General features: G+C 37.3%; 1 protein-coding gene across 1 annotated transcript in view; it reads left to right on the forward strand.

Annotated features, from left to right (window-relative positions):
* The window catches only part of LOC121330854 (dual specificity mitogen-activated protein kinase kinase 3-like), a 93,993-nt gene extending 87,995 nt beyond the window's left edge, over nucleotides 1-5,998 (forward strand). The window contains exons 10-12 of the mRNA XM_041277718.1: nucleotides 4,582-4,721; nucleotides 5,009-5,054; nucleotides 5,436-5,998. Coding sequence (XP_041133652.1) covers nucleotides 4,582-4,721; nucleotides 5,009-5,054; nucleotides 5,436-5,522 — 273 coding nt within the window. The 3' untranslated portion in view covers nucleotides 5,523-5,998. The remainder of the gene's footprint in view (nucleotides 1-4,581; nucleotides 4,722-5,008; nucleotides 5,055-5,435) is intronic.
* The last annotated feature ends 6,820 nt before the right edge of the window (nucleotides 5,999-12,818 follow it).

Below are 12,818 nucleotides of genomic sequence, written 5' to 3' on the forward strand. Positions count from 1 at the left end.
ATTCTTACACTACTTGGTTTTGATTGAGTAGTACACAACAAGCTTCAATATGAAAGCTGAACATTAATTTCAATAAACAAGTTTTTAATGAAAACAAATATTGTAGCCTACTTCACTAAAGCGAAAAATGGCTTCGTTATTTTTAAATACCACTACTTCCAATTATACTACTGCTTAACAGGAAGACCATTTTATTTAGGGTTAGTGTTGAACTTGAACTTAAACGCATTCATGCCTGCCTGTACTCCTACCCCTACGTAGGACCAGGTCCGACATTACAATTTTCCTTTCCGGTCCGACACCATCAAAAAGACGTCAAGCACAGGTCTCTAGTTGTTTTTTTCTCCGGAACAAGCCGAGAAAAGCTTTCAATGGCCGAATGAGGTCGATAGAAGCTGAAAAAAAGGCGAATTTGAGTAATAGGCATAGTCCCTTCACCACAGACATAACACGGACATAAACAATCAAGATAGCTGGTTCCACATCCAGCTTTCAAAGAAGATCACAGACATTTGCAGAGCTTTTTGAGATGTTATGGTAATAAAATAATGACTTGGTTAGAATTATTGAGGAGTTTGGTGATAAAACAAGTGATCAGGAGATGATTTATCAGTATGCACTACTCTGAAGAGATATGTGATAAATACAGTGAAGGAGTGGGGCAGGGCTGGAGATGCTGTACTGAGTGTCCTGTTGATATACAGTGCCTTTTAAACCTGTTTTAGTATGAATATAATTACTTTTAAACAGCATGTGTAAAATAAACAGCGCTTGTGAAAATAAATTGGACCTGACACACCTGACAGGTGCTGAGTAAATGGAATGCAAAGGGTTAAGATACTAGTGTAGGAACAATGTATGGGAGTCATTTTGTTCTGATCAGATGAAAAAAAAACAGGGCTTATTAAATGAACAAATATATAATATATAATAAACTTTATTTTATATAGCAGCCTTAAAAGCATTCGTCTCAAAGCGCTTAACAAAAGAAAATACAAGAAGTCATCAAAACACAGAAATACAGAATCATAAGAAAGCCTTTCTAAAAAAGTAAGTCGTAAACTCGATTTAAAAACACTCAAAGTAGCAGAGTCCTTAGTCTCTATAGGAAGCGAGTTCCATAATTTAGGGGCATAGCAACTAGCCCTGTCGCCCATAGTGTGTAGCGAGCACAAAGGACACTTAACAATCTAAGATCATGTAAGCGGAGGTTGCGGGTAGGAGTATAAAATGATAAAAGATCAGATAAATAAAGCAGGCCAGCCCATGAAGAGCCTTATAGGTAAGCAGTAGAATTTTAAAATCGACTCGAAACCCAACAGGCAGCCAATGCAAGGACTCTAAAACAGGAGTGATATGAGCTCTGGTGCAAGACCTGGACAGAACTCTGGCTGCACAGTTCTGGACATATTGCAGTCTGGCAAGGATGTAATTTGAGACACCAGCAAACAAGGTATTACAATAGTCAATCCTAAAGAACACAAACGCATGGACTAATTTGTCGGCCGCAGATTGCAAAAGCATAGGTCGCAGCCTAGCTATATTTCTGAGGTGGAAAAAAGAAACCTTGACAGAGTTCAGTACGTGCGGTTCAAAAGTTAACCCAGGATCAAACATCATACCCAGATTTTTCATTTTAGAAGTAAACTCAAGCATGGTGCCATCAACAGATAGATTTAAGGCATTAGTTTTACAAAGCTGGCAAGAAGTGCCTAGCAGCATTACCTCAGTTTTGTCACAGTTTAGGTGTAAAAAATTACATGACATCCAGTTTTTTTTATATCAGAGATACAAGCTGTAAGAGCAGAGGCAGCAGCAGCAATGTTGGGTTTAGAATGAATATGGATTTGGGTGTCATCAGCATAAAAATGATAATTCAAACCATGTGATCTAAGAATGTGGCTATATATATATATAATATATTATATATATTATATATATAGATATATATATATATATATATATAATATATATATATATACACACACACACACCTCATCCTTGAAGTTATTTCTCCTTGGATCAATGTGTGTTTGAGGCACCAATGGGATACTTGCTTCCATTCTAAAAATATGTGCACAAATTCTGATGGTGTCCACTTGAATTTTAAGTTACAAACATGTAAAACATGTTTAGCAGAGAATGGAAGTATTGGATTGTACTTTTGAAAAATCTGGTCAATTTAGCCCTAACTATTTTCTCTGGGCCACCTAGAAAATGCACTGTTGATTTAAAAATATCTATCTATATCTGTCTATCTGTATCTATCTATCTATCTATCTATCTATCAGCCTTTTTCAATCCACTGCTAGATAAAGGCCTCCCCAAGATTCTTCCACAAAAGCCTGTCTGCTGTGTCCCTCGTCCATGTTGCTTGGGGGTGTTTCCTATTTTCATCTTGCCATCTTCCTGGAGGTCGTCTTCTTGATCGCTTTATATCTCTTGGGATCAAGTGTAGTATCTCCTTGGTCCAGCGATGGTCTGTTCTTGCTACATGTTGTCATGGAACTTTTCAAGTCCGCAACTAAAAGAGCCAACTGCACCAGGTGTCCAGAGATATAAAGCTTTATTAGTTTGCGCAAACGAGAACGAGTTAGCATACAGTTATTATACCTTTACAGAGAGACAGGGTGGTTTCCCTTTCAACCAATAAGCTGGAGCCAGCTCAGTTGGGGTAATTAACAACAGGGGGGGGGGACAGGTATTTACAAGGTAGTGAAGTCAACTCAGTAGGTGGTAATGCAATAAAAGTTTAGGTGGAATGTCATGTTCCTTTTGTCCCACCACCCACAGTTTGGTTCCCAGCTACACATCTGCAGTTTAATACATTTACTTTATTTCTATAAACTTAATAGATCACAAACTCAAAAGATTTTAAAACATATAACTCAGTGAATAAATGTAGTACAAGGTAGCAACAAACAGGTATGGTTCTATGCAATTATTCCCCTACAATGTCCGGCCCACTACCATTTCAGTTTTTTCACTCTTGTAATATGCATTGCATACTTTTGTTTGTGCGCTTATATATTCCTTCCGATTCCTGTCTCTTCTTCTTATTCCCACCATGCATCTTTCCATACCCAGTTGAGTCGTTTGTAATTTTGGAGTCATTCTTGCATTCAGTGTCCAGGTTTCATGTACATAAGTTAGCACTGACAGCATGCATTGGTCGAAGACTTTCCTAAGGGTAGTTTCCCTTTCAGAATCAGCTTAAACTTCCAAAGGCACTTGTGGCAGAATGTCCCGCCCCTTTGATTATTTTGTTATTATTCTATTGTTTATGTGTGGGCGGTCAAGCACCGTCCGTCTTATTTACTGTTTTGAGACCGGCGAAAAGCCGGTCTTTATATTGTGTAGTCGGTGGGGATCGAGTTAAAACCCCTTCCCTAATACCCTTGTGGGAATGTGGCAGGAGCCTTAAGATAATTATTATATAAAATTAGGTAATTAAGGCTCCAGTCTCAGACTATAAAAAGACGCACTCCAGGCTCATTAGCAGGGTGGGTGCTAGAGGAGAGACGCAAGTCTATGGGGAAAAAACAATTGCTACATGTGCTGGTGAAAAACCAGCACGATATTTGCTTATTTATGTGGCCAATGGTTTGGTTTCTGTGTTCTTCTGGGTCTGACGTCACCACTAGTGTCATCCTGTTCACAGCACTCCAGCCCATTTTTGCTCTTCTGTTGATTTCACATATTTGGTTCTCCGTTGCCGAAACTAACTGTACTAAGTAGTTATTGACTTCTTCAGGCTTGATCCGATTGACTTCAATTGCCTGTGCAGTTGCCTGTGCTGTGGTATATTTATTGAACATAAACAATGCATCCTATCCATGTTCTGATGGGTTTCTTCTAGAAGAAGGTAATGGATACGTTCTTGTTCTCTGCAAATTCGACTAGTCTGTCGGCCCTTCTGGTTTTGTCTTAATTAAAATGTTTTTTAATTATTTTAATTGTTTTTCTTCCCACAAATGATGGGTGTTATAAGCGGTATAAACCACTGCGGGCCATGCGGTTCCGATGATATGTATCATCCCAGGTGTGGTATATATCATGGGAACCGCATGGCCCGTTGTACTTTTATACCTTACATATTCAATTCAGCTAGCCTGCCATTGCACCACTGAATGAATTGGATGCTGAATCTCATGGCAAGCTGAATTTATCATTTAGAGATATCTCAAATTACATTTTAAGATATCTGTAAATCATTTGCACATATCTTTTAAATGAATGAGATATCTGTAAATAAACCATTTGACTAGATCTTAATTTATTTTTGAGAAAGATACTTAAAGAAATAGATCCGTGAAATTGATTTAGATATCTTTTGAGTAATGTTTTGCTTGCATGGTACGCCAAACTTTCATTTAGAGAAATCTCAAAATAACTTCCCATTCATTTAGAGATATCCTGAAATATTCATTTCAGGATATCTCGAAATCATTTAGCACTATCTTGAAATGAACAGGAAGTAATTTCAAGATATCACTAAATGACTTCCTGTGAAAATGCTCTATGTTTTGAATAGACTTCCTGGGAGTGCTGTGCTTATCTGGCACGCTGCTGTCTTTGCAGATTGAGCTAGCGATTCTTCGGTTTCCCTACGAGTCCTGGGGGACCCCGTTCCAGCAGCTGAAGCAGGTGGTGGAAGAGCCTTCCCCGCAGCTCCCAGCGGACCGCTTCTCCAAGGACTTTGTGGATTTCACTGCTCAGTGGTGAGTCTTGGGAATGTGTTATTCATCCTGCTGTTCTAAAACTAACGAGGCTCCCTGAAAAATAACGGCTGGAAATTCCTTACAAAACTTGAACTGATTATTAATTGGTCAGGTCATTTTAAAACACAAACTTCATATACTTTTACTGGCTTAGTGTTAAATACCTAACTACAAGAGTAATATTTTTAAAAATTGAATCTTATGTGTACTTTTAAAAGGTACATTTATACAGAAGACTAAGAATGTTGTATTTCTTGTAAAATACCATTTTTTTTTTTTTTCCCCAGTTTAAAAAAGAATTCTATAGAAAGAATGAACTACCTTGAGCTTATGGTAAGTATATCTTCATATTACTAGTAGTTTTACATAACCTTGGTGTAGTAGCTATACACAGTGAAAGGGTCTAATAATTGAGGTAAAAATAATTGAATATGAATAAATCATGTATTTGATAGTACTGGGGCTCTATTTAGGAAAGTACTATATTTTTAAACTGCTATGAATTTAGTTTTTTAATGTTGTAAAATGTCTTTTATGTGTTAATGGATTGCAACCACCATCACTTCACAATCGGATGCAATTAGTCGACTGACATTTTTCTACAGGCAATTATTAGTTGACTGTTCGGTACGACCCCTATTGTCTAATTGTTGTCTGTTAGTTCTCAATCTGTGCTTAAGGCCAGCCCGGACTAACCTGTCTTTCCCTGTGCAGGAGCACCCCTTCTTCAAACTACATGACACCAAGGAAACAGACGTAGCCTCCTTTGTGAAAGAGATCTTAGCTGAAGACCAGAACTGACCTCTTCTCTCCTGCTCTCTTTTGTAATCTCCAGATCGTCATGAAAGGAATACATCGTGTCAGTTGGGCCTTATGGTGGTTTAATCCTACATAATTTGCAGTATTGTAAAGTTACATTTTGTGTATATTATAAAGAAATAAAATCTATTCAAATGTCAAGCGTAACCACCATGGGGATTTTTTAAATAGTGTTAATAGTGCACGGTATAAAAATGAAACAAACTGTGCAATATTTAATTCATTTCTTTTGGTTTTGTTTTTATTTAGAACTATTATTTTGTTTTATAATTTTAGCACCCATATTTCAATACTGAAAACCACCATAAGAATTGAAGCAGTCTTGCTACAGTCATATCTGCACTGTATATATTGCAGTAATGTATAAAAAGACACATGAATATAGTGTGAGGGTGTTCTAAATGTTTTATTTATCTTTGGTTGCATGGTTGCAATAAACTTGACATCTGCGAAAGCCACTGATGAGATACTTCTTCAAATGTGAAGCTACAATACATGTGCTGCTTTTTTAGGAATACTTGAGCTGGGAATGCATAAAGTCCAAGCCACTTTGGTCAGCTGACTGTATGCTAAATTGAAGTCCCTCATGCAAACGTATCACAAGACTTCCTGGTCTAAAGTAATTTGAGCTACAAAAGGTTCCATAAATTGTTTCTGCCAAGAAAATATAATTATAGGTCTCAAATGGTCACTTTTGAAAAACATGTTTTAGCAAACCTCAATTTTCATTTTAAAACAAAATATTAGGTACTGGTACTACATTAGGTTGATAATTTCTGTTTGCAAGCCTTACTTTTAGTCTGTATTGCACTTCCTGTGGAGAGTGACATTGTCCCCACCTATTCCCTGGTTTCTTTCCTGTCAATAACCAATCAGCTGCTTTCCCCAACTGACTGACATGCTTTCAGCCAGTAACATGCTTGGACCCCAAGACACAGCTGGGGTCAAATGAACAAGCACGTGAAGCAGTAACAGAAGGCAAGGCAAACAAACAAGGAACTTTCTTTAACCTAGTGTAGCACCAGGAGTCTGCTTTAAAAGAAAATGTATGTTTCATAAAATGTGTTTCTTTAAGAAGTTCACATTTGAGACTTAGGTAGCTAATGGAAGTGCAAAATGAGTACGCTTTAATGAATGAATGTGTTGGTTACAATTACTTTAATATCAGAAGTTTCTTGTTCAGGAATCATATAGCTTTCCATTGGCATTGTCACGTTTCAGCAGCTTTAATGTCTGTTCTTTCATTAACACTATTGCAAACTGTAGGAGGTCAAATGTGTTGTTTCATATAATTCAACTTCCCAACATAATTGGCGATTTTTTAAGGATTTTGTAATTTCTAACTTTCATTTAAAATATAGAAATAAAAAGCCTCTGAACATTTGGAAAAGTATCGGTTGTATGAAAGACGGTTCACTCCCAAGCAAACTATTCCACGAGAGCAGTGCTTCTGAGGGGGAGGTTGTGCAGCAGCAGCAGACCCCTGGTATCCCCTCAACGGTGATGGTAACTGCAATGTGATTTTCCTGCAGCCCATTTTATTACTGCTGTCATGGTGTGGGCTTGCATGTGTACTACTTTCTACAGGCTAGGTATTATAAAGTGTAGAGTATGGCCCCCATGTACTGTATTAGAGCTGCCGTCTGTGGTAGTTGCAAAAAATATTTGCCTCCTTTTGTGTATCGGTTGTTTCACATGGTAAATATACATCATTGTACACACATGCACTTGACACATTTTCATAAAGGCCTCAAGTATAGGTGTAATCAATTCCCTTTTAAGGTTTTAATATTTACCTTTGGATTCCAAAGTGAGCCAAAACTGTACCGCTCCTATTTCTAAACTTCAGTGTTCCTCTTAAAAGACCTGTGGGATTGAAATGGTACTTTTTAAAAATAGTTAAATCCAGGAAGTATATTAAAGCTTCAGATTATAATTTTGACTATCGTTTTGTGAGAATATATTGACCTTTCTATGAGATTTAATTAAGTAAAATCGGTTTACATACCTTGCTAACATGCTTATTGACTCTTTCTTTAGCCCTAGCCTGCTGTTGGTACCTTCAATAAATAATGAAATACCTGGGGTGTCACAATAAGATATGTGTCGCGATATGCCATTCTAAATATAGTCTGTCACGATACATGTGATAGTGCTGAGGGACTACTTGTATGAGGCATAAGATCAAGTGGTATTTAATGGTGGATTGTTTTGTTAAAAGACAACAATGAAATGGGATAGGGAGAGAATGTACTCATATCAAATATATAAACACAATTATTCTTCATTCAAGAACAATTACAATGAGCTAACCTGGGTTTTTGACCTTGTATCTTAATACAAATGATTCATATCACTATTACTATACAACAAAAAATCATGTAAAGAAAGTATAACAAAGTATTCAAACAGCTGACCCTAATTATCTCTTTAATTGGGTTGAGTTAACGAGGGAGGCAATTTTCAACATATTCACACCTGAAGATTGCATGTTTGATTACCTTGCACACCAAACAAATGAAAGAAGCACCACACTTCTGTGTCATTTTTTCTCTCAGACCCCCTGTATAAACTACTACAACCCACAAAAAGATATGACCAAATTCAATGTGAAAAATGGGCAAAAAATGCAGAAAATCAGACTGGGCAAATACTTTTTCACGGTACTGTATAGGCTCTGGGCTGTAAATATGACAGAAGAATTGAAGCTATCCACTATTTATTGAACATGAGAACTGTCTGTTTGCTAGCCTAACCGCAGGACTGCAAGCGTGATTTACAAAGCTGTTATTTTTACAAAAGACAAGAAACCCTTTCAAGTTACACAATGAAAAATTGAAAAGGCCTTGAATGATTTGCCTGTTATTTCCATTTGTGTAACTTTTTTTCTCATTTTGAGAAAAAATAAGTAATGCACCTCTACTAGTAGGACTTGTGTAACATAATTCAAACTTTTCCTTTTAAGCTCCCAAAATATAAAATGGATGTATTACTTTAAGAATTGTATATATATATATATATATATATATATATATATATATATACTATAATAGATATATATATATATATATATGATATATAATATTGTCAAATTTGTCACTATGTTGTTCATTTATTTTGTGTTCCCCATCTTATAAAAGTTTGTCACAGTAAAAGTGTAATGCATAGGCAAGTATTGTAAAGTATAGAGAGGTGTGGTCAAGCATGTTAAGAGAAAACATGGCATAGTAAAACCATAGCAAAACTGCTAAATTACTGTGCACATTTACCAGGGAAAACTTTTTTAAGTGATTGTCTAGTGTTTTTTTAACAAAGTTGTTTTGCATGGAAAAGTGGCTGTATCAACTGGTCCAAGACCTCTGAACAGACTGGTGAATTGTATTCAAGTGCCTCCCCCTTACCTGTGCTGGGATTTTAAACACTGAGCTGGACATGCTTTTCTGGTGAAGCTGTATTACTGTAAATGCATGTGAGTGGTAGGGTATATGATTCAGTGATTTACCAGTTTAGTGGCTAGTATAAATACATTTTAATTATACAAAAAAATTATAAATGTTGAAAATAAAAAACAATTGTTTTTATTTGTGTTGTGTTAAGTGCTGTGTTGATTCATTTTCAGCACCATGCTAGTCTAAAATGATCTAATTTAAATACTTTAATATTCATTTTGAGTAATGAAAGCCAGACTATTTGCAGCTGAATTAGGTTTAGTGTTCTGTAACCTAGTTCCTGTTCTTCTTTGTCAATGTGTTCTCAAGGAAAAGCTTGTTGTCGGAGAGCGGGAAGTGACCTGGTGTGTATGGTAAACAACAGAGAGGAATTAGTGCCTGGGTAAAGAAGGCATTTTCATCTTTTGTGCCAGTATAAAATGGAACAGGTATTGTTACCACACAGTATACTAACTGAAATTATTCATTTATCCACAAGGTGTCACTGTTGCCAAGTTTATGGTCTGGTCTTATTTAAGTGACTGAAACTTTTTAATTGAAAACTATCCACTTGTTGCTGTGCAATCCTAAAGAGGCCTACTTCCATGGGTTGACCTGATCCATAATCAGAGTAAACAAGGAACCCAGAGTTTGCAAGGAGAACATGCCCTACTGATGGGGCAATGCAAGGAGAACATGCCCCACACAGGGCAATGCAAGGAGAACATGCCCCACACCAGGGCAATGCAAGGAGAACACTCCCCACACCAGAGCAATGTCAGAAGAACACACCAAATCCAAATCAGGTAGACTTGTCCTAATAAAGTGGTCAGGCAGAACATACTGTATAACTAAATTGTTTTTAAACTAATGGGTAAAGCTATAAAAGCTGCATGTTATCAACATAACAAAAATGACAACTTTTTTTATGATTTATAACCAGGCTTGTGTTCATTTCTACTGCTGGAGTCATACTAGCGAGGGTGTAGCTGCTGGGATTATGTTCATTTCTACTGCTGGAGTCGTACCAGCGGGGGTGTAGCTGCTGGGCTTTTACAAAGTTTACAAACAAATCCACTTCCCTAAGCATTGTAAACCAACTGGACTGCAAACTTCCTACTTTCTTGAGTGTAAGTAAAGTTGAGGGGAGAATGTATTAGACTCCTCAGTGGAATATTATAGAATCAAAATCACTGTGGGACAATATTATTATTTATTTAGCAGACACCTTTATCCAAGGCGATTTACAGAAACCATGGTGTGTGAAATATGCATCACCTTCAGAGTCATTTACAACAACGTCTCACCTGAAAGATGGAGCACAAGGAGGTTAAGTGACTTGCTCAGGGTCACACAGTGAGTCAGTGACTGAGCCAGGATTTGAACCCGGGACCTCCTCATTACATGCCCTTTTCTTTAACCACCAGATTACACAGCCTCCTATAGCTTTAAGATTCACAAGAGATGGCTTGCTGGTTAATTTTCAGATTTTTATGTAAGGAAGCATTTCTTGTGGCAGAGTAAAGCATAAGCTTGTGTTTAAAATTGATATCATTGCTGTACGCCAATACACTTGGACACCTGCTGCTTTACCATCAGCTCAGTATTTATTGATCACCAGTGCGTCCCTTGCAAATGCTGAGGGTGTTGAAACAGAACCCTTTAAAAATAAGGCTTGAATAATGCTTGGTAATACTGATTTGCAGTGCCAAGGGTTCTTTTTTAGATGTGGCAACACAACACTAGGCTTTTAAATACCTCTTTAATGTCATAGGCTCTAAATAAATTCAAACCTTAAAACACAGCCAGTGTGCTATATACCGGCATTATTTTAAATAAAAGTAACATTTTCTATACAAAATGTTACTCCTCTCTACTCTTTACAATCTACAAAAGTATCTAAATAATGCCTTTGCGTGCACAACTACTAGGCAATGGTTGAAAGTGATTGTAGCAAACAAAATAATGCCAGGACTCTTAGAGGTTGTGCAGCTCCATTCATAATCCATGTCTCAAAATCTTTTTGAAAGAAACTGAAATTATCTCCACCTGCGTCTTTCCTGTCATTAACCAACTAGCTGCTTCCCCTCTTCACTAAATTGGCAATCAATTAACCAATTGAGCTTTATTTTGGGACATACTGTTAGACTTGTTGGCAAGTTGTGTATTTCATGTGCCATCAATTTATTTCTCAGCAGGGAGAAATTGCATTAACCTGTTCTAGTTCAGAGAACATTGCTTTTTCAGCAGCTGATGCAGCACTGTTTTATTTTTATTTTCCATTAGTAAATAAGCAGATCAAAGTTGAGACAACAGTACCTTTTAAATGGATTCTGTCGTCTGCAGTATGACACGCCCCAGCACTTTCAAACAACGGTCTGCTGCTGGTCATGCAGGCAAAAACAGGAGTCAGTCACATGACCAGAGTGGAAATTTGAGTGCTTCTGCACACTTTTATTGTCATTGATCATGAATACTAGAAATATTAATAGAATACAGAGGCTTCGGGCTTTTAGTCTGGGAGGACACAACTTTCCCAGCTACATATGCACTAATTTACCCAAGCATGTATATCAATGCTGACCCAGCTTCTCATTTAAACTGTTTATACAGTACAGCCTACCACAGAAACTAGGCTTTCCACCGCCTTTTATCCTCACCTAGATCACTGATCACCCACCAAGCAACAACAGCAATGTGACAGGGACACCTCACCCCATACGCGGGCCTTCAGAATTTAAACCAAACTCCTTAGTCCAAGTCTGAGTTAAAGTCTAGTTTGGACTAGCCTAACTGTAAACAGATTTTTTGAAGCAGGTCCAAATCCTGTTTCCCAATATTATGTTCTAAAAGTCTATTACACAGTATTTTACAGATTTATATTTGCAATGTCTTGAAAACACTTTATTTCACCAATATCTTCAGCCTTTGAGCTACAGAACTCTATGCAATGATTTATAATTGTATCTTACTAATACAGCTGAAAAATGTTTGGAAAAGAAAACAGTCATTGTTATACTGCAATTGCTTTCTCCAATGCGTACAAAGGTTTGTATGAGTTAAACTGTGCTGTGGTGGCATATATACTAAGCATGGTCTGGCAATGGTTAACCATGGTAAAGTGAGGCACAAACCAGTGTTTTTTATCCTCGTGGGTATAACAGAATGACACCCTTTGTTGTGTTTCAGACTCTTAGACACACAGGCTGCATGGGTACAGATGTCTGCTGCTGAGTACATCTCTACAGAGTGCAGCTTCATTAGCACAGAATCTTCTAGTCCTCCTTAAGTACTGTTCAATGCTGTGTCACTACTAAACCATTATGTTGCATGATTTCAATACCAATGGATTTGTTCTCTGCCTTGAACCAAAGGGGGATAAGTGCCAAGCGCTAACTAAATATATATTTTCCACCCATTGTGAATATATTTTTGCCAAAATATTTGAGCAGTGCGTAACCGGGGTCTATTTTTGTCAGGCACGCAGCTGCTGATATCACACGACAGCAGTGCAGATTAACAGTGTTGCTTCAGAGAGGCACGACACATTTCAGCATGACTGAGCATGAAGCACAGATCGGGTTTCCACTTATGCAACAATTAGGAATTAGTAATTAGGAAAAAGACTGACCTTTCTGTCTTTGTGATTATCTTCATGTGATTAACCAGGTTAACAGCTTCACTTCCAGTGGAGCCAGGTTCAGAATGGCTTGTCAGGGTGAGTAGCCCAAACAGGGGTAGGACAACTGCTTATATACCAGTTCAATATCAGGTAAAAATAGTCAATATGTATAAAAAATATGAATAATTACAGTGCCTGTAGAAAGTATACACCCCCTTAAACTTTTTT

This window comes from Polyodon spathula, chromosome 18, assembly GCF_017654505.1.
Source record: "Polyodon spathula isolate WHYD16114869_AA chromosome 18, ASM1765450v1, whole genome shotgun sequence".
Classification (NCBI taxonomy): domain Eukaryota; kingdom Metazoa; phylum Chordata; class Actinopteri; order Acipenseriformes; family Polyodontidae; genus Polyodon; species Polyodon spathula.